The 22,532-nt window shown below is 42.2% G+C and overlaps 1 protein-coding gene across 10 annotated transcripts; it reads left to right on the top strand.

Annotated features, from left to right (window-relative positions):
* Positions 1–51: 51 nt before the first annotated feature.
* Positions 52–15,208, top strand: ZNF613 (zinc finger protein 613). Of its 10 annotated transcripts, none has more exons than XM_073016095.1 (7): positions 52–148; positions 502–601; positions 2,368–2,460; positions 6,972–7,097; positions 9,686–9,812; positions 10,093–10,185; positions 13,572–15,208. In XM_073016095.1, the coding sequence occupies exons 4-7, from the start codon at positions 7,083–7,085 to the stop codon at positions 15,185–15,187; spliced, it is 1,851 nt and encodes a 616-aa protein (XP_072872196.1). In that variant the 5' UTR covers positions 52–148; positions 502–601; positions 2,368–2,460; positions 6,972–7,082; the 3' UTR covers positions 15,188–15,208. The 10 variants fall into 10 exon arrangements, with proteins under 10 accessions (XP_072872196.1, XP_072872194.1, XP_072872193.1 ...); XM_073016093.1 differs by having other exon boundaries at positions 6,890–7,097; XM_073016092.1 differs by having other exon boundaries at positions 2,368–2,533.
* The last annotated feature ends 7,324 nt before the right edge of the window (positions 15,209–22,532 follow it).

Here is a 22,532-nt window from a genome sequence, read left to right as displayed (position 1 = left end):
CCAGTCGTCCGTGCTCCGCACACCTGCAACTTCAGACCTTCGTCGGCCGCCGTAGGCCGGTTTGGAGGCTGTGGGAGGGCCCAGAAGTGGAAGAATTCAGGAAAAGTGCAGGCTCTGGGAAGTGTCGGTGGGTTCCCCGGAAAATCAGGTCTGTGTGTGGGTCCGTCTGTCAGGATGAGGGAAGGAGGGTGTCTGTGAGCGTCCGTTTAGTGCGGAGTCGTGGAGTTTGTGGGGGAAGCTGGAGCAAGTGGGAGTCGGGATATTGGGGTTGGGGCGTCTCCGGATTCAGCCCTGAGGGATCCCAGTGGTCAGTGGTCAGTCTGTCGAGCGCAACGCTTGGAAGTCCGTGATCAGGGTTTGGTGCCTTTACGGGTCACTCTGTAGGGCTCGGTGGTTGAGGACTGGAGTGAGGAGTGGTTTTTGTCAAGGAAAACGGTGTCTGCCGCGGATTCGGGATTTTATTTATTTATTTTTGAGACAGGGTCTCGCTCTGTCACACAGGCTTGAGTGCAGTGGCGCGATCGTGGCTCACTGCAGCCTCCATCTCCCGGGGCTCAGGTGATCTTCCCACCTCAGCTTTCCCGAGTAGCTTGGACTACAGGTGAGCGCCACCACGCCTATCTATCTAATTATCTATCTTATCTATCTATCTATCTACTTATTGCAGAGATCTATCTATCTAGTTAGCTATCTGTCTATCTATCTATCTATCTATCTATCTATCTATCTATCTATCTATCTATCTATCTACTTATTGCAGAGATGGGGGCCTCACTATGTTGCCCAGGCTGGTCTCCAACTCCTGGCCTCAAACGATCCTTTCACCTTGGCCTCCCAAAGTGCTGGGATTACGGGGCGTGAACCTTCGCTCCAGGCTGTAATTAGGATTTAATATGTGACTCAGTGAGGAGGAGCCTGGGTTCATGTGAACCTGGGTGTGTGGTCCAGGTTTTGGGATTAATCTTAGGGGGTGTGACCAGTGTTAGGGAGGTCTAGATGTGAGAGTCGTGGAGACGCTTGTGAAGGCTGAAGCCTTGGCAGCCGAGGCATGCTGATTGGTGTGTGTGTTGAAGTCCAACGGTAATTCCCTCTCAGTCCCTTTTAAGTTTCTCTGCAAGGACTAGTTTACAGACCTCATTTGACTTCTCACATCTCTCCTTCCTCTCATCCTGGTAAATAGGAAACCTTGGGGAAGATCAAAGATTAATCAAATCTGGCGCGGTGGTTCACACCTGTATTCCCAGCATTTGGGAGGCCAAGGTGGGCGGATTGCTTGAGCCTAGGAGTTGCAGACTAGCCTGAACAACACAGCCTGTCTCTCCAAAAAAATACAAAAATTAACTGGGTGTGGTGACACACGCCTGTAGTCCCAGCTACTCGCCAGGCTGAGGTGGGAGGATCACCTGACCCTTGGGAGGTCTAGGCTGCAGTGAACTATGATTGAGCCACTGCACTCCAGCTTGGGCAACAGAGTGAGGCCCTGTCTCAACAGAAAAAAAGAAAGAAAGAAAGAAGAAAAAAAAAAAAAAGGAAAAAAACAAAAAAAGAAAATGATAAGGTTTCTATTAAAGATAAAGATTTTCGTCTTTCTTCCTCAAGTTTACTGTGTGAATGTATGTATACACACACATAAATATTTTCTTTCAGGTTCTGACACAAGTAAAACAACATCTCTCTTATCCCAAAATGTGTTCCCCAGTAATGACTTTTGATAAGATTTTCGTATATTTTAATTTGTTTTCTATGCTTGATTTTTCACAATTCAGATAAACTACTGAAACATTGGTATAATTTGCCTTATTTTATATTATAACATTCTTATACTAAACATATCATACATGTTTTTGTTTAAAAACTTTTTTTAAGATTTCTGTAATAGTATACCATCAAGAGGCAAAACTGCACCATTGCGACTTGAATCACTAAGTATATGGATATATTTAGATAGAATTTTAAGACTTAAAAAGTTCACTTATCACTTTTAAGAACTGGTTATGATTCTGTGTTTACCCAAACATGTTTCTCCCTGACCCTTATCAGCACCTTGGTTTTTAATTTTTTTGCAATTGTAAATGGTGTATTTTTATTTTTGACCTTTCTGTTCTCTTCCAATTTACTCTTACATAGAAGAGCAATTAGTTTATAAAATATTTACATTGTTTTTGGTCACCTTACTGACAAGCTTCCCTGTTCTCCAGGTTACAAAACTTTTCAAGCATATAACACGATTTAAAGAACTTTACAATTGAATACCTGTATGCCTACCACCTGGATTTTATCATCATTTTATTGTGTTTCTTTTATTACATATCTATCTGTATATCATCCTTCTACTCATCATTACTCCATCTTTTTTTCTTTTTGTAGAGATGGCATCTCACTATGTTGTCCAGACTGATCTTGAACTCCTGACCTCAAGTGATCCTCTCTCCTTCGCCTCCTAAAGTGCTGGGATTCCAGGTGTGAGCCACCTCACCCGGTCACATTTATCCATCTTGTGAAATATTGCTTTGTTTTTTGGGGGCATTTCAAAGTAAGTTGCAGACATTCATACATTTGCCCCTAAATATTTTAGTAGGTTTATCATAACTAAGTAATTAAGTTCTACTGACAGCTTTTACTATGTGCAGTCATCACCAAAGTCAATTTTAGAACATTTTCATCACTTAAAAAGAAGCCCCGTACCCTTTTGTTGTACAACCACTACTTGCAGTCACTTCACATTCTCCCCTCCAGTAGACACTGGCAACTACCCATGTGCTTTCTGTCTCTTTTTGTAGAGTGCCTGATTCTGTCGCTGTTCGGGGCGCCACTTGTAACCAACCACAATCCCTGGTGGACTGAACAAAGCAGGGCAAACGCTAGAATAAAAGACAAAGATAAAATAGTATATTTGGAAGAAGGGGTGGGGGCACCTTGCCTCTAGTGGACAAGGGCCCTGAGCTTTACGCAGCCCTCTGTATTTATTAGCCAAAAGAGATAGAGAGAAAGGGGGGGTTTGGGGGGGAGGCAGGTGATTGTTGAGTAATTGTCAGTCGGGCCCTTTGGTTCACAGCAGGCTTGTGAGACTGCATTCCTTTAACAATAGGTTCTAGATGTCCCCATAGATGGCCTCAAGGAGCCTGGCGCCAGGGAGTGATGGCCCTCAGCAAACTTTCTGGGACAGGTACAGAAGCAAGTTTGCCCACATTCTGTACTTATGATAAACAGTTTGCTGTTTGATCATGTAGCCTCCAGTGGAATGCTGAGTTGATCACCATCCCTTTGGCCTTTTCAGCTCCCAACATTTTTTTTTTTTTTTTGAGACAGAGTTTCACTCTTGTTGCCCTGGCTGAAGTGCAATGGCTTGATCTCACCTCACCACAGCCTCTGCCTCCCGGGTTCAAGCAATTCTCCTGCCTCAGCTAGGATTACAGGCATGTGCCACCACACCCGGCTAATTTTGTATTTTTAGTAGAGACTGGGTTTCTCTATGTTGGTCGGGCTAGTCTCGAACTCCTGATCTCAGATGATCTGCCCGCCTTGGCCTCCCAAAGTCCTGGGATTACAGGCATGAGCCACCGCACCCGGCCAGTGTGCTTTCTGTCTCTATGCATTTACCTAATCTGGGTATTTTATATAAATGAAATCATATAACGTGACATTTAGTGTCTGATATTTTCTTTTTTTTGAGACAGGGTCGCACTCTGTTGCCCAGGCTGGAGTGCGGTGGTGTACTCTTGGCTCACTGCAACCTCTGCCTCCTAGGCTCAAGCAATTCTCGTGCCTCAGCCACCCTAATAGCTGGGATTATAGGCGCACACCACCATGCCTGGCTAATTTTTTAACTTTTTATAGAGATGGAGTTTCTTCATGTTGCCCAGGCTGGTCTTGAAGAGCTCAAAGCAATCTGAGCTCAAAGCAATCTGCCCGCCTTGGCCTCCCAAAGTGCTGGGATTACAGGTGTGAGCTCCTGCACCTGAGTGTCTGACATTTTCACTTAGTATAATGTTTTTGTGGTTGTGGATTGTGTGCTGGGCTACTCCTTTAATGATTAGCCAGGGCATCTATAAACCTGCCTTACCCTTCACTTCCTGCTTGTACTGAACCTGTAGACATCAACTAGAAGGAACGTTTAGAGTCTTCTCAGGTCTTTTCTCAGCCAACATACTCCTCTGTGCATGCATGTGGCTTTATAAATTCCTCAGTCTATACGAGTGCTTTTGAATGGCATGATTTCCCCAAGACACATTCCTCCTAGCTTTTTCTCTCAACCTTTCCTCTATGGCTCAAGTGTAATCTTTTGCCCCAGGCAGCTGAAGGTTGTTGTTCTGCTTCACAGAGTTTTTGAGAAATGCCCATTACTTTTCCTCCCTGAGTGAGTTCCAAAACAGGAAAGGGCCTGTTGCGTAGGTCCTTCAGGTAGTTAGAAAAGACAACAATCAATTTTTTATTTTTATTTTTGAGACAGGGTCTCACTCTGTCACCCAGGGTGGAGTACAGTGATGAGATCATGGATCACCGCAGACTCAAACTCCTGGGCTCAAGTGATCCTCCCACCTCAACCTCCCAAAGTGCTGGGATTACCGGCGTGAGCCACTCCACCCAGCTAAACAAAATTATTTGTGAATAAAGTCTATTCTGTTCCCTCCAGGGCCTGAATCCAGGATCCCACACTGGGGATGTCGGCCGCAATGTTTAAGACCATCACTGAGCTGGGGAGGGGGTGGAGCAAAGACAAGTAAAAATGGCACAGAACTTTCCTACTATTTTTAAGTCACCGTTTTGTTGCTGTTTGTTTTGTTTCTTTGAGATGGAATCTAGCTCTGTTGCCCAAACTGGAGTGCAGTGGCGTGATCTCAGCTCACTGCAACCTCCACCTGCCAGGTTCAAATGATTCTCCTGCCTCAGCCTCTTGAGTAGCTGTGACTACAGACATGTGCCACCACACCCGGCCACTTTTTATATTTTTAGTAGAGATGGGGTTTCACCATATTGGCCAGGTTGGTCTTGAACTCCTGGCCTCAAGTGATCCTCCTGCCTCCGCCTCCCAAAGTGCTGGGATTATACGCAGGCATGAGCCACCGTGCCTGGCCAGTTGCCTTTTTTTTTGACTCAACATTTGCTCTGTTGTTGTGAACCTTTGACTATTTTTCAGAGTCCTGACCAAGTTTTTGTTTCATTTTTTATTGTTTTTACTTGATTTTTTGATAGTTTTTTTACTTGAGTTTTTGATTTTTATGTAGAGGGACGGACCCTTGGACCTACCTACTCTGCCATTTTTATTCAATGAGATTTTCCTCCACAGTATACTTGATTTTGTTTTTTCTGTTGTTGGTACTTTTAAAAAAGAAATAAGCTGATGCAAGTGCACCTTCAGTGATATCCTCTAATCCACCCCCTTTCCTCTCCTCCGTCTCTAGGGATAACTATTCTCTTGAACTAATTTCATATAATACATGTTTTATTAAATGTGTACATATCCAAAATTAATACATAGTCTTGTTTTGTTTTGTTTTTTTTTAAATATACTTTTCTTTGTTGTTTCTTTCATATGATGATGATTTGTGAACATGTCCTGTTTGGTAATGATGCTTTAGAATTTATGGAAATTTTCTTTATGGCTTCCTATACATACCTGAGTTTTCAGGAAATGTACTCCTCCAGGGAAAGGACCTAGCCACTGGAGCAAACAGGTGCGATTACATTCTCCAGAAAGCTCGTACGGGTCAAAAATGAAGTAGAAGCTCTTCAGCTATTCCTGGGAAAGGGGCTGTGGAAGCTCATGGGAAAGGAAGCCTTGCCATTTGAAATGCATACCCTGGATGTCACTGAAATGTTGCATCCACCGCCTCCTGCCCAGGAATATTAGATCATTTGGGTTCCGCACCTTTCCACTGGTGGCATTCTAAGAAGAAAAGTGTGAAACATCTCTTGCCACAATTATGTGCTTCTGAGACTGCAGACGGAAGGGGAGCATTTGCAGCTGTGGGTTAGAGGATGAGTCAGTGCAGGCCCTGTGGGTTTGGAGCATGCAGGAGGGCCACCGGGAGCTTGTTACAATGATTCCATCCAGGTAGAAGGAAAGCTCAGGGTGACTCCATCCAGTTGATGCTCTCACCATGTGAGTCTCTTACTTGAGTTTTAGAATTGGGCCTAAAGAAAGCCTCTGGGGCTGCCACTCTCTGACCTGCTGCTTTCAGGCCAGGGGTGTAGCGTGCAGCTTTTCCATTTGTCTTTGTGCCTGTGTCACTGTTGGCAGTGCTGATTTCAGAAGGTCACATTATATGTCTGTGACATTGGCCATCTTCCATGATGAATGAAACTCCCTCAAGGTAGTGGCAAAGAGAGCTAAGATGTATGATGACGGTATGCGGTCCAAAGGAATTCAGAGTGGCTAAGGTCATGTTCTTGGAGACAGGCCGTGTCGGTTCAGATTTTACTTCTGCGTTTGGACAATATAGTTAAATCTGTAAGCCTTAGGTCAATATTGGAATGGAAAATAATGATTGATACCTTATAAGGATATAACGCAGTAGGTAGTAATGAGAAATAAGACAGTGCCTCTGCTTGGCTTAGTACATTTGTCTTCAAACTGAGGCATGCCTACATGTGAGGTGTATGATGACTTTTGACCAGTCATGTGGACATGTGGTTTTAAAGAAATAAATATCCAAATCCTCACCTTCTCTGTCCTTTTTCTAAAACCTGATCTAAGAAGTCTCTCATACATATAGAATGTTATATTTTGTTGCCCCAGGATTTGTTGTTGCCCCAGGGTGGGTAAAAACTTCTGGGGCCCCAAATAAAGGGACAGTTAGAGATGGCCTTGCATTAAGGTGAGTACACAGCAGCAGTGACAGCACCTGGGCCTGCAGGGAATGTACACTCAAATAAATTTACTCTTCAGCCCGCAGTACCTAACTCCAGGGGCGAGACACTTCAAGTGAGGTGAGGAGGAGGTTCCAGGACCTGGATCCCATCTTTTGCAGGGATATAATTCACCAGAGACCAAGATTTCTAGCCAGAAATTGAGGGCAGCTCAAGGAGAGACTCCAGACACAGCATCCTACTTACTGGCTATTTCCCAGTAACGGAAGAAAATGATCAAGTCCCAGGTGACTTTTGGTTTGTTTTATTCTTTCCTTCATCACATGATTGATTTCTGGAAGACTTTAAAAGTCAATTGAATTAAGTGAAAAAGTATAAATTGGTAAACTAGGATTTGTGCATCAGTAAATTTAGATTTTAATTTCAACATCTAGGCAAAGTAGGATCGGGACTATATTGTTCACATGTGGTATCACAGAAAGATATTTGGTCTTTGTCTGCAGTTCCTGGCATAGAGCTCCTAAAACCCTTGGAATTTCCTGAATGATAAGGGTCTTTTTTTTTTTTTTTTTGAGACAGGGTCTCACTTTGTCACCCAGCTGGAGTGCAGTGGTGCAATCTCGGCTCACTGCAGCCTCGGCCTCCTGGGCTCAAGCAATCATCCCATCTCAGCCTCCCAACTAGCTGGGAGTGTGTGCCACCAGGCCCAGCTAATTTTTTGTATTTTTTTTGTCGAGATAGGGTTTCACCATGTTGCACAGACTGGTCTCTAACTCCCGAGCTGAAGCAATCTGTCTCCCTTGGCCTCCCAAAGTTCTGGGACTACAGCTGTGAGCCACTATGCCTGGTGCTCTTTTTTTCTAGTGAGACTACTCTCAGTGGACCCCTAGGTAGCTTCAGTATGGAGACTGGTTGCCAGAAAGACCAAGCCTTGATTAGAAGCTTGGAACTTTCAGTCCTACCCCTAATCTCCAGGGAGTAGAGAGAGGCTGGAGATTGAGTTCAGTCACCAGTGGCCAATGATTTATTCAACCATGCCTGTGTAACATAAAAACCCCTAAACAGCGGGGTTTGGAGAGCTGGGTTGGTGAACACATTGAGGTGCTGGGAAGTTTGCGCATGCAGAGAGAGCGTGGAAATTTATGCCCATACAGCACCATACCGTGCCCTGTGCAGCTTTTCCATTGGGTTGTTCCTGGGTTGTAAATAAACCAGTAATAGTAAAGTGCTTTCCTGAGTTCTGTGAGTTGTTCTAGTAGATTATTGAACCTCAAGGTGGGTTGCAGAAATCCCCACATTTGTAGCCAAGGGACAAAAGTCTTTGTAACCTGGGGACCTCACACTTGTGACTGCTGTCTGAAGTAAGGTTGGTCTTGTGGGACTGAAACCTTAACCTATGGGTCTTCCAGGAGTTGGTGTCAGAATTGAATCTTGTATTTGCTCTTTCACAAACTAAATTGGTACATGCTAGACCTTACCTATCCTCTGTATTTATTAATCTGTCTTTTATATATTGCATCATTCTGTCCTTTTGTTTCATTTTTGGTAGTTTTTTCAGATCTACTTACCAGTTCATTGACTATCTCTTCAGTTGGGCTGCTTACATGCCTGATAATGTAAATATAAATACTTCAAAACCATACGTGTGTGTATGGTTTTTGAATAATATTTTTTATTTTTTTATTATTTATTTATTTATTTTGAGATGGAGTCTCGCTCTGTCACCCGGGCTGGAGTACAGTGGCATGATCTCGGCTCACTGCAACCTTTGCCTCCTGGGTTCAAGTGATTCTCCTGCCTCAGTCTCCCAAGTAGCTGGGATTACAGGCATGTGCCACCATGCCTGGCTAATTTTTGTATTTTTAGTAAAGATGGGGTTTTGCCATTTTGGGCAATCTGGTCTCGAACTGCTGACCTCAGGTGATCCGTCCACCTAGGCCTCCCAAGGTGCTGGGATTACAGGCGTGAGCCACCATGCCTGGCCTATTTATTTATTTTTTAAGCCAGTCATATTTAGCAGTAGGGGGTAATAATACTTAATTGTCTCTTGTTCTTTGGACATGTTTTGGAAAGATTCTTTTATTCCTCCTAACATATAAAATACACTTATTTATTATGTAATATCTTGTAGTGTTTGGGGTTTCTTCCTGGTTGATTCTGATAGTGCACATGAAGATTCATTGAAGATTCATGGTGAATAAAGGAGTATGCTTTATTCATCCTGATATTGCTAAAATATATTTAGTGTCTGGCAAATATGTGTTCCAAAAAAAAAAGGATTAGCAAGAGGATTAAATGATTGGTTCTTACAGAAACTTCTGATTTGTTAAATGATTGATAATTACACAATTACAGAATATTTTGCTAGAGATAGATTTTGAATATAGATAGACTTTGGAGATGGATTTTTGCCTCTATGACAATTTTTTGTTGTTGTTGTTGTTGTTTTTGAGACAGAGTTTCGCTCTGTCGCCCAGGCTGGAGTGCAGTGGCGCGATCTCCACTCACTGCAAGCTCCGCCTCCCAGGTTCAAGCCATTCTCCTGCCTCAGCCTCCCGTGTAGCTGGGACTACAGGCGCCCGCCACCGCACCCGGCTAATTTTTGTATTTTTTTAGTAGAGATGGGGTTTCACCGTGTTAGCCAGGATGGTCTCGATCTCCTGACCTCGTGATCCGCCCGTCTCGGCTTCCCAAAGTGCTGGGGTTACAGGCGTGAGCCACCGCGCCCGGCCAACAATGTATTTTTTAAAAAATCATAGCACCTAGATATATAGATGCAGACTATTTGGTGAAAATGAGCAGAACAATGTCCTTCACATTGCTTCCATATAAATAAGAGAAATACTTCATATTAAGCAGGACTCTCTTATTACAGGAATCACTGACCCTGGAGGATGTGGCTGTGGAGTTCACCTGGGAAGAGTGGCAGCTCCTCGGCCCTGCTCAGAAGGACCTGTACCGGGACGTGATGTTGGAGAACTATAGCAACCTGGTGTCAGTGGGTGAGGACAGCTGCCCTGTGTCACTCAGATAGTACCCAGTCAAAGGCCTTTGCTTTCTCAGCTTTCAAAAGCTGTGGAGGGCCTGTGGTGCTCTCAAGTGGTAGATCTGTCCTCTCCGTAGCCCCAGATAAAAGAGTATAATGTGCCCCCTTCAGAGGGAAAATCCCTTTGCTTTGCAGACACATAAATTACATAGTTCCTAATACAGAACATGGTCCCATGTTGATAGACCGCAGCTTAATTCAGGGAGCCTAAGTTGTCTATCATTTCCTATGAACAGGGTATCAAGCCAGCAAGCCAGATGCACTCTCCAAGTTGGAACAAGGAGAACCATGGATGGTAGAAAATGAAATCCACAGCCAAATCTGTCCAGGTGAGTTCAGGGTGAGAGCTAGCAAGGAGGGTGGCTAGCAAGTCACATGATAGTTGTTCAGCGGTGTCTGAGCTGTCAGGGCATCTGAGGCTGTGTGGACAGGGCTTCCATGTATCCCTCTCCCTATACAAAAGCTCTTTCTCCTTCAGGTGTTTAGAGGAACATCTACCTCTTTATCTCCTCTTGGATTTCATCGCTGTTTACTTTTTATTTTATTTTATTTTTTGAGATGGAGTCTCACTCTGTCACCCAGGCTGGAGCCCAGTGGTGCAATCTCGGCTCACTGCATCCTCTGCCTCCTAGTTGAAGCAATTCTCCTGCCTCAGTCTCCCCAGTAGCTGGGATACAGGCACCCACCACTATACCCAGCTAAGTTTTTTTGTATTTTCAGTGGAGATGGGGTTTCACCAAGTTGACCAGGATGATCTTGAACTCCTGACCTCTGGTGATCCACCTGCTTCGGCCTCCCAAAGTGCTGGAATTATAGGTGTGAGTCACCACGCCCGGCCTCATCACTCTTCTTTTAATCTAGGTTTGATTTGTTTTTCTCAAGGTTTCTTCCTTTTTAGGATTCTCAAATCTCATCATTTCTTGTTCCCCCATCAGAGCATCTCTACCTGTTCATTATACTTCTTTTCCTATGAAATTCCTCCTTCCATGTCTGTCTCCAAAGAGTGATCTTGAATATCAGCTCTCTCTCCTGGCCACTATACCTTTCTGCCCCTTTAGATAATGTTGATTTTTTTTCCTAAGGTCTTCCCACACTATCTTGGACTCTGTGCCCCCTTAGTAACTTGGTCTGTTGCTTTGCATGTATTTGCTTCCTTAGCTTCTCTTTTTTCTCCCACTCTGAGGTCCTCCAGAGGTTCTGTTTTCCATTTATTTTGCTCTGTTCTCATATCCTTTAAAAGTTTCCTTCATTCTGATGACTTAAGTTCTTGTTCTCTATGGAGACTCTCAGATTGACATCTCCCTTAATATTTCCTAACTTACATGTTTGTACCATATTTTTTACCCACTTGCATGTCAACTCCTTGAGTCGACCTGGCCACCATAGGGCTACCTTTAAACTTCCCTGCCTCCTCAGCTCCCGTATTTAATTGATTTTTGAAGAATTCTCATTCTCTTTCCAACCCAAACCAGATTACTAAACCTCATGCCTGCTTTGCTTCAATTTCCTTTTGGAATCATTAATTCTGCCCATTATTTAGTTTCTCTTAAATTATATTGCTGGGCTTATTCCCTTAAAGCTTTTCTGTTCTTACCATAGTCTGATGGCATTGAGTCCCAGTGAATCATAGCAGTCATATAAGATGGAAATTTCTCATCTGTCAAGTGATATTCTAGTTGAATCTCCATGATATGTTATCATCTTGCCTACACAGAGTTTGCTTTCCTTTTCCTTTTCATAAATTCAAAGCCAACTATATTTAAAGCGCTACATTTGAAGTAGTCTCCCCAGTGTGTCCCATACTTTCCTTGTTTCATTGCCTTAAATATTTTTTGATAGCCTATTACATACGGGCCCTGACAGCTGCGAACATCTAAAACAACAACAAAATTCTTCTTGGAGATTACATGCTAAAAGGAAGAGGCACGAAATTAATCAAAATGGATAAATGTCTTGTGGTGAAAAATGCTGGGAAGATCAATAACAAAGCATAATGAGGGATGCCGGGAGTGGGAATGGGTCTTTGGTGAGATGCCTTTGAGCAGCTGTATGAGAGATGTGAGTACATCCCTCAGGTGAATTACCTTCCAAGTAGACAAAATAGCAGGTCCAAAGGCCCAAGGCAGGTGTGCGTTTGAGGAACTTTAAGGAAGCCTGTGTGAATACAGAAGAGTGAACAAGAGCGGCAGTGGTTGGAGATAATATGGAGGTAAAGACAGTGTGATGGGATCTGGAGTTTGGGATAGCAGGTCTATGACCTTTCAAGGACATTTTAATGACTTGATTTTTTTTTTTTTTTTTTTTTTGAGACAGAGTCTCTCTCTGTCGCCAGGCTGGAGTGCAGTGGCACGATCTTGGCTCATTGTAACCTCTGCCTCCGTGATTCAACCTGATTCAAGCAATTCTCCTGCCTCAGCCTCCCGAGTAGCTGGGACTACAGTTGCATGCCACCATGCCCAGCTAATTTTTGTATTTTTAGTAGAGACGGGGTTTTACCATGTTGGCCAGGATGGTCTTGATCTCCTGACCTTCTGATCTGCATGCCTCGGCCTCCCAAAGTGCTGGGATTACAGGCGTGAGCCACCACATCTGGCCATGACTTTTTTAAAAAAATTATGAGATGAGGAAACATGAGGGAGTTTTGAATAGAACAGTGACATGACATCATTTATATTTAAAAGGATCACTTTGACTACTTTGTAGAAAGTATACAGGAGAAGGCAGAGGTTGAAACCTGAAGTCCACTTGGGAGGCTATTGCTATAGTACCAGACAGAGTGATTCTCTTCCACCTAGGTAGAGGGGGTGAGTGTTAGTTAGTTGCAGAATACAGGAGTCCCCTGTTATCCGCAGTTTCTCTTTCTACAGTTTCAGTTACCTGCAGTCAACTATGGCCTGGAAATGTTAAATGGGAAATTCCAGAAATAAACAATTCTTAATCACATTGCCCACCATTCCAAGGAGCATGAAATCTTGCACCATCTTGCTCTATCCTAGAACAGGAATCATTTTTTTGTCCAGCATATCCATGCTGTGTACCCTACCCACCTGTGTCGCTTAGTAACTATCTTGATTATCAGATCAACTGTCAAGGTATCACAGCGCTTGTGTTTAAGTAACCCTTGTTTTACTTAATAATGTCTCCAATGCTCAAGAGTGTGATGCTGGCCTATTGTTATAATTCTTCTATTTCATGATTTGTTATTGTTAATCTCTTGCTCTGCCTAGTTTATAAACTTTATTATAGGTGTATATGCACTGTATAGGAAAAAACATAATGGATATAGGGTTTAGTATGATTCAAAGTTTCAGGCATCCATGGTGGGGGGGTCTTGGAACATATCGCCCATAGATGAGGGATTACTATATATTTATAAAGGAGGACATATGGAATTTCCTATTGAAGTAGACAAAGGGTGTGAGACAAACATACAAATGAAAGATGATAGTAAGGTTTCAGGCATGAGTGTGAGCAGGAATTAACTTGCCATTTCCTGAGAAATTTACCTTGTTTATATACTGACTGCTTTTATTTTTTGTTTTCTTTGTTTAAATTATAATGGTTTATTCTTATCCAAGTGACAATAGACATATCTACTTGGAGTTTTTTAAACCAGGGAAATAGTGTGGTCAGTAGAGCCAGCCTGTACAAAGCTATTTGTGAAACAGTTCTATTCCATGCTCATGCAAAGATTTATTGTTCTCTTCTTTCCTAGAAATCAAGAAAGTTGACAATCGTCTACAGATGCACTCACAAAACCAAAGATGTCTGAAGAGAGTGGAACAATGCCATAAACATGCATTTGGAAACATCATTCATCAGAGGAAAAGTGATTTTCCTTTAAGGCAAAATCATGATACATTTGACTTACATGGGAAAATACTGAAATCAAATTTAAGTTTAATCAACCAGAACAAAAGGTATGAAATCAAGAAGTCTGTGGGGGTTAATAGAGATGGGAAATCCTTCCTTCATGCCAAGCATGAACAATTTCATAATGAAATGAACTTCCCCGAAGGTGGAAATTCTACGAATACAAATTCACAGTTCATTAAGCATCAGCAAACTCAAAAGACAGATAAACCCCATGTATGCACTGAGTGCGGGAAGGCTTTCCGCAAGAAGTCTCGCCTCATCTATCATCAGAGAGTTCACACTGGAGAGAAACCTCATGGATGCAGTATATGTGGGAAAGCCTTCTCCAGAAAGTCCGGGCTCACTGAACACCAGAGAAATCACACGGGAGAGAAACCCTATGAATGCACTGAATGTGACAAAGCATTCCGCTGGAAATCACAGCTCAATGTGCACCAGAAAATTCATACAGGAGAGAAATCATATATATGCAGTGATTGTGGAAAAGGCTTCATCAAGAAGTCTCAGCTCATTAATCATCAGAGAGTTCATACAGGAGAGAAACCACATGGATGCGGCCTGTGTGGGAAAGCCTTCTCCAAAAAGTCCAGGCTCACTGAACACCAGAGAACTCATACAGGAGAGAAACCCTATGAATGCACTGAATGTGACAAAGCATTCCGCTGGAAATCACAGCTCAATGCGCATCAGAAAGCTCACACAGGAGAGAAGTCATATATATGCAGTGATTGTGGAAAAGGCTTCATTCAGAAGGGCAATCTCATTGTACATCAGCGAATTCATACTGGAGAAAAACCCTATATATGCAATGAATGTGGAAAAGGCTTCATCCAAAAGGGTAATCTCCTTATTCATCGACGTACTCACACTGGAGAGAAACCCTATGTATGCAATGAATGTGGGAAAGGCTTCAGCCAGAAAACATGCTTAATATCCCATCAGAGATTTCACACAGGAAAGACACCCTTTGTATGTACTGAGTGTGGAAAATCCTGTTCACACAAGTCGGGTCTCATTAACCACCAGAGAATTCACACAGGAGAAAAACCCTATACATGCAGTGACTGTGGGAAAGCCTTCAGAGATAAATCATGTCTCAACAGACATCGGAGAACTCATACAGGGGAGAGACCCTATGGATGCTCTGATTGTGGGAAAGCTTTCTCCCACTTGTCATGCCTTGTTTATCATAAGGGAATGCTGCATGCAAGAGAGAAACGTGTAGGTTCAGTCAAATTGGAAAATCCTTTCTCAGAGAGTCATAGCTTATCACATACAAGTGATCTCATACAGGATAAAGACTCTGTTAACATGGTGACTATGCAGATGCCTTCTGTGGCAGCTCAGACTTCATTAACTAACAGTGAGTTCCAAGCAGATAGCAAAGTAGCCATTGTGAGCCAGCCTGTTGCCAGAAGTTCAGTCTCAGCAGATGGTAGAATTTGCACAGAATAAAAACCTTATGAATGCGGTGAATGTGGTAGTGCTTTCAGTGATCAATTACATCTATGTCACAAAAAACACACAGGAGCAAAGTGTGATACATTCAAGGTGGAAAACCCTTGAGTAAAACCTTATGGCTGATAAGCATATACTCAGAGAAAAATAGTATGAAGTACAGACTGGGAAAGTCTTTTATGGGAAGATAGATCCTCTCATCAGTGACCATAGATCACATCATCAGTGAGCTTATAGTTGGCAGAAATATAATGATCATGGAAAAGTCCTTGTTCAGAAATAATACCCTAGTAGGTATCAGGGGGTTTTCACAGGAGAGAAACTGTTGGAAGATCTTTGAAGGCTGTGAATGTGGCAGGGTTGCTAGTGGTACATTCTGCCTTATATTCAGAGGAAATCATAGAAATAAAACTATGAAAATAGTAACTAGAACATCTTCAGCAAAATATGAAAGAACACATGAGCAAATAAGTCCTGTGAAAAGGAATATTTTAGAGATTTCGATCACAAATCTAACATCATTATACAGCAGATAATATACAGGATGTGTATTTTAGGACAATATACCTTGAATCACTAGTTGATATGTCAATGACTAATTAAAAGGGGTTGTCAGTGTTACACATCATTGGTTAAATTTGTAACACAATGTACCTCTTCCCTCTTTTTTGATATGTCTTCTATTCCCAACCAAGATCATTATATGATTAGCTCTTGTGTTTCTTTGATTCCAAATTTCTTCACTTGTTATTTCAGACTACTGAAGCTCTTCAAAAGGAAAAATGTATTTAATTTAATAATGTAACACAAGTTTGGATCTGTTTATAAATATCACCCCAGAGGAATGAAGTTCAAAACTTGTGAGTAACCAATTGGCCATGCTCTTAATTTAGAAGGTAGTCCTCATCCTAACCCTGTGGTTTGTCTTATTGTTGGCATAAACACCATTCAGAATAGTTTGAATGATCTATTTTCTTTACCTGAAACTGTTCCTTTATGTAGGAACCATGGATGATGGCAGTGGGAAACAAAGCAAAATTTCAAGCCAGCATTTTTTTAAAAGCTGGATTATATGCACATAGCTATTCTACCCTCCAGCAGCTGCAGTTAAAAAATGCATATGCCTGTATCAGTTGAAAGAGACGTACAATATAAAGATCAAATTGTCCTGATAATTTCTTGTTCAGGGGACATATTTGGAGTGGGAAGGGGAAAGGACTCAATTTTCCTTACATAAAACAGGATACGAATACTTTTCTAAAAAGTGTTCCTGTCTTATCTCTGCCTAAATTATAAATTCCTTGATAGTTTGTAGGCAATTGTGTATACCACAGCAGATACCAAAATATAAATTAGTTATATATAGATTTGGAAGATGAATGAAGGTGCATGAATAACCCAGTGGACAATTGATCAAAATTACTTTTGCCATTGAAGGAAAGGAGCTAACCAAAAAAAATTCTAAGGATTAGTATTATTCTTAAAAAACACTTTTTTAAAAATCCTGAATAGAGACTCATTTCTGTCACAAGAGGGGCAGAACAGAGAAGGAATAGGATTCACAGAATAACCCCAATTAAAAGAACAAAATAACTTCATTCTCTAAAAATAAAGGACAGCATGTAAGATGGGTAAAGGTGAGATCCTTTTGGATATCTTGGATAAGAACCCTTAAATTTGTCTACAGATGTTTCACCTTGGAGAGTTGCTACTGTTTGAAAGATCCTGACTCCTCTGTGGTATGCTGAATTGGAACATATGATTTATCTTCATCATTCCTTCTCACCTGGGGTTAAGACCCTTGTCCTCTCCTGTACTCAGAGTTCCTTCCTTTGATCTAATAAAGATATATCCATGTTAGAAACAGTCCTGCTCACAAGGAAAAATAAAGTGGAAATTTGCCATAAAGTGGCTGCCTCACAATTGAAACCCAAACTCTGGGTTATTGGGTGATCACAACAAATAGTTTTTGAGCATCTGCACGGTGGCAAACACTTGTACACACAGGATACACTGATGAACAAAATATAAAGTAGTGGCCTGTAACAGGAGGGATTCAGTACAGATGCTCTGCAATTAAGAGTATAAGAAATGGACTCTTCTTCAACCTGGACTTCAGATTCTCTCTACTTCTTGCCTTGTGAATCTGCACATCCTATCATAGCAGTCGTAGCATCTTCTTACTCCCTGAACACATAAATCAGGGTGCGCCACTGGGCTGCCCAGGCCTGTCCTTGGGACCAGGTGTTGAACTCACTTCAGAAGTTGGCATCCCAGCTAAATAAATTTAACTGGGTCCTCAATTCCAGGTTGCCTCTTTCAAAAGGCTTATCGCCCCTCGCCTTCATAAAAATTGTAGCCGACATTTATTAAGCGTGCCGTTTGCCAAATGGTGACTGCATTATTTTAATAATTTAAAAAATTTAAACAGTTGTTTGTTTTTGTTTTGTTTTGAGACAGGGTCGTGCTCTGTCGCCCAGGCTGGAGTGCAGTGGCCTGATCATGGCTTACTGAAGCCTTGACCTGCTGGCCTAAAGCCATCCTCCCACCTCAGCCTCCAAAGTGGCTGGGACTACAGGTGCGTGCCACCACACTCTGCTAATTTTTGTATTATTATTATTATTTTTTTGTAAAAGCAGGGTCTTGCTATATTTCCCAGGCTGGTCTCAACTCCTGGGCATAAGTGATCCTCCCAACTTAGCCTCCCAAATTGCTGGGATTACAGGTTTGAGCCATGACACCCGGCCTCTTCAGTAATTTAATGCTCTTATATGCTCCATTTCCATCTTCATGTGTTTTAGGGAAATATTTGATTAAATCTGAGGCCTCATTCCTTTTTCCTTATTACAGGTAACCACACACTGTATGCAGTTGCACGTGGGCATTGATCCTCATAGAGATCGCCCCCGTATTTGGCCTCAAGACAATTCTCGGCTAGACTAGCCTTGCCTATTCTTTTCTGCATCCCTTGAAGGAGATTCACAATGTCCACAAATTTGGTCCACTCTGTGACCGCTGTCCCCCTATTCCCCTTCAGCCAATTCGCCTTTGGCACACCTTGTTGGTCCTGAAGAGGCCCTCAGAAATACGATTCCGGCTTAAACTCCCAACAGATTGTATTTTCTATTGAATGGAAACTGACACCTCCTAAAATGAACTGCAGCCATGATGCTTCTTCCTAACGGCTCAGTATGGAGTACAGCGCGCGGCCATCTTATTTTTTTTGCTCTGTCTGTTAAAAGTTTTTATAATTTACTGATAATTTATCCAGTTTGCGCAGTGACTGAGGTGCCCTGAAATTAATTCACGGTCTTCCAACGCCGTGGTAACAGCCCTTCCTTCCGGGTTCTCTGGTGGGAGGCGCCGAGATGGGCGTGGCCATGATACGTCACAATGCGAGACCGAGGGAGGAACTCTGACGTCTGGGAAGGCCTGGTTTCCCCACCAGATGCCAAGGGCCCTCAAAGTCCCTAGCAACGGCTGCAGAGGGAGATGGAAGTCGTTTTGGACGCAGGCTCAGTGTTTGGTCCCAGCGTTAGGTGGAGTCCGGAGAGACTCAGGATCAGATGGGTTGGGGTCTGGATGTGGCTCTAAGTGAAAGGCCTGTGGGGGTCAATGAAGGGGAGCCCCCTGTTCTGAGACCATGTGGGACCCTGCGTCCTGGGGTTCTCCCTGGGTTTACTCATTGGAGAAGACTGGCTTTGGTGATAGGGCTCCTGGTGGTCAGTAACTAAGAGACTGGAAGATATTAATGATCGATAGCCCAACTGTCAAGGTTTATGGTCGTTGAGGGAATGCCGTGGGAATCAGTGGTTGAGAAACGGAGTAGGAAAGTGTGTGTCAATGAATGACCTTGGTGTCCAGTCTGGGTTTGCAATTTAATGTGATAGAGAAGCTTGGGGCTGGAGAAGGTTTTAGTGAAAGAGGTTTCAGATTTAATTTGGAGTCAATGTTTGAGGAGGCCTGTACATGTCTGTGGTTTAGGGGCCTGAGGAGGCTGGAGCTTTGCAGGCCCAAGGGCCCTGGAGAGTGGGTGGGTTGAGGCTTAATAATTGACTGCTGGTTACAGTCGTGATTAAAGCTACATTTACCTAGTAGAGCTACATGCAGTTCAGTTCTTCAAGTCTAAGTCTGTCTTAAAAATAACAGTGAAAAACATTTCCCTTCCTATATTCATATCACTGTCTACAAATTTCTGGACGAGGTGATTATGAGTTTGCTACTAAAGTCGACTTTTTTTTCTCTCTAGTTCCCAACTTTACCGTGTCATTTCATAAATGTTTTCTTTCAGATTTATTCCAACACAAGAAAAAAATCTCTATTACCCACACTTCTGATTCTTATTGAGGAACATTTTTTTTTGTTGTTTCTTACTAGTTTTCACAATTGCAATACTTTGGGTAAATATTTGATTTCATCACTTAAATTCTCATCACATACATACATGTATGTATGTATATATAGTATATATCTCTCTCTCTTTATATATATCTATGTATCTATGTATCTGTCTCTATCTAACTGTCTGTCTATCTATCTATCCATCTATCTATCCATCCATCCAGAGGGAGTCAGTCTTGCCCTGTCTCCCAGGCTGGACTACAGTGGTACCATCAGCTCACTGTAACCTTCAACTCCTAAGTGTAAGGGATCCTCCTGGCTCAGCCTCCCAAGTAGCTGGGACTACATATAAAATTTTTCAATGGCTGTATCATATCAGAAGGTTGTAGCAGTGGCTTAGTAAATGGAGTCACATTAAATGTTTGCCTTAATTAGGATGGAATTGACAAGTATAAAATATTCAATTCTATTTCTATATTTTCTCTCTATATATAACATTCTCATTCTCTAATTACCCAAGTTCTTCCATTCCCACCCCAAGATTTGTGGTTCACTTTTTTATGTCCTAGACCTTATGGTTACATTTATTCTTAAGTAGCTTATACTGTTTTTTCATAATTCCTCTAGAAGAGGAAGTCATTTTTTAAAAAATTGAGACAGAGTCTCACACTGTTACCCAGGCTAGAGTGCAGTGGTATGATCTTGGCTCACTGCAACCTCCACGTCCCAAGCTCAAGGGATTCTCCCACTTCAGTAGCTGGGACTACAGGCACTCGCCACCATGGCCAGCTAATTTTTTTATTTTTTGTAGAAATTAAGTTTCACCATGTTGCCGAGGCTGGTCTTGAACTCCTGAGCCCAAGCGATCCACCTGAGGCATTACCTGCCTCAGACTCCAAAGTGCTAGGATTACAGGCATGAGCCACTGCTCCTAGTCAAGCATTTCTTAAATCCAAATATTTGCTGGAGTATGCCTACCTAATGCATGTATTAAGGCCCATTCCTCTGAGAGTCTGGGTTGATTCGATTTGGAATACAATCCCTGATAGTGTTGATAAAATTCTCTAGGGGATGCTGTTGTGACATACTTGGTAACAGCCACAGCCTAATATATGTTAAAATGGATGGAATTTTGTGAGAAACAAGAAAATTTCTTCTAATAGTGACGATTTTTTGTAGAAAAAATATGAAACATCTATATTTAATACAGGATTTGAACACAAGGTATTGTTAGAATTCTAGGTTGTGTGAAGTTACATGTCAAGATGTTACTGAAATGCCAAGGGTTCAGTCTAGGTCCTGTTCCTTGCCACACACACAGAAAGACAATCACTGAGATAATGAGTATTGTGAGAGAAGAAAGCCTTTTTTGGGTAACATCAGGTGGGAGAGGAAGATAAATATCAAATCTGTCTCCCCACAACTAACTGAAATTGGTGGCTTATATAACAGGTAAGGAATATAAAACAGGAATTAGGGAAGGGTAAGGAAGGGGAGTTGGCTAACAGGAATCAGGTGGTCGGTTAGGCAATCATGATGGATGACGGGTCCGCCATCTCATTGTCTAGATGCAGTGATCTGGTAAGTTTCAGTTCCTTGATACTATCTGGGAGGCCTGATGGTTGGTTTCAGGAGAAACGAACTCAGATAAGACAAATACAAGTTTCAAGCTTTAAGACTAGGAGGGTCAATGTCTATATTTATTCAAAAAGACTGTTAACATCAGTTCTGTGGGGAAATCAGGCCAGTTTAAAAAATGATTAGCAAAGATAGGGAATATGGTAGAAATGTAAAGGAAATAAAGGTTAAAGTGATATATAGAGCATAGGGAATGATGGCATGATATGTAAAAGGCATATCTAAATTTTGAATAAAGATAATGAAGGGCAGAGAATGAAGAGATTAAATGGAAAATTTGTCAGGCCATGGGGGAGACTGCCAAAAGATTTGGTCCAAAGCCAGCCATATGGAAGCCAATGTTAGAAGGTGTCTGTAGGGAAAGTAGTAGAATGGAAATGTGGATAAGTGGGGTAATCATAGCAACATTAACTTTTATTGCCAGGCTGACTGGATTTTGTGTTAGTAATTGAGGTAGCATGGTAGGGGGTAAGTTTCTTTTGTATTTTTCTAGCCTATGGGTAGTCTTATCTTTCACGCAGTGACAGTAATGATGCAATAATAAGGAACAGCCAGAGTTTCATATATAAGTATAAAATATGTTACATATATTTTTTGAGATGGAGTCTCGCTCTTGTCCCCAGGCTGGTGCAATGGTGTGACCTTGGCTCACTGCAACCTCCGCCTCCTGGGTTCAAGCGATTCTCCCACCTCAGCCTCCCTAGTAGCTGGGATTACAGGCACCCATAACCACACCCAGCTAATTTTTTTGTATTTTTAGTAGAGATGGGGTTTCACCATGTTGGCCAGGTTGGTCTCAAACTCCAGACCTCAGGTGATCCACCCACCTTGGCCTCCCGAAGTGCTGGCATTACAGGTATGAACCACCGTGCCCGGCCTCTAAGAAATATTTAAAGGTGGCATAAGTCTTGGTTTAAAAGGAAGAAGGTGGTCCCTTAGGCCCCTTGTGTGATGCCATCCAAGACATAATTGTAGAATTATAGAAGATGCTATTAGTTACATGACAAGGGATCAGTGTATTAGGGATAATGAAATGGGAAAAATTCCAATGTGACATCTGTGTAGGTACCACATGCCAAATGTGACTGAAGAAGGTGACAGACAACACATCTGGGCACCAGCAGCAGCACCCATTCAGTAAAACATCTTATCCTATGCAGAAGCACATCTGCTCCTGGAGAGATCAACATGGTTCATTGGCCTGTTGCAAAATTTCCAAATGATCATTGCTTCTTATATTTCCCTCTTTCTTTAGAAGCACAGGAGAATGTGCCCACAGTGAAGCTAGAAGTTGAACACTGAGAATAAGTTTCACTCTAAATGTGAGATTGGTGCTTTGGGAAAATTAGTTTGACGATACAGA

The sequence above is a fragment of the Chlorocebus sabaeus genome, chromosome 6, assembly GCF_047675955.1.
Source record: "Chlorocebus sabaeus isolate Y175 chromosome 6, mChlSab1.0.hap1, whole genome shotgun sequence".
Taxonomy (NCBI): Eukaryota; Metazoa; Chordata; class Mammalia; order Primates; family Cercopithecidae; genus Chlorocebus; species Chlorocebus sabaeus.
The sequence above is the reverse complement of the archived record's forward strand: the minus strand, read 5'-3'. Positions and strand labels throughout refer to the sequence as shown.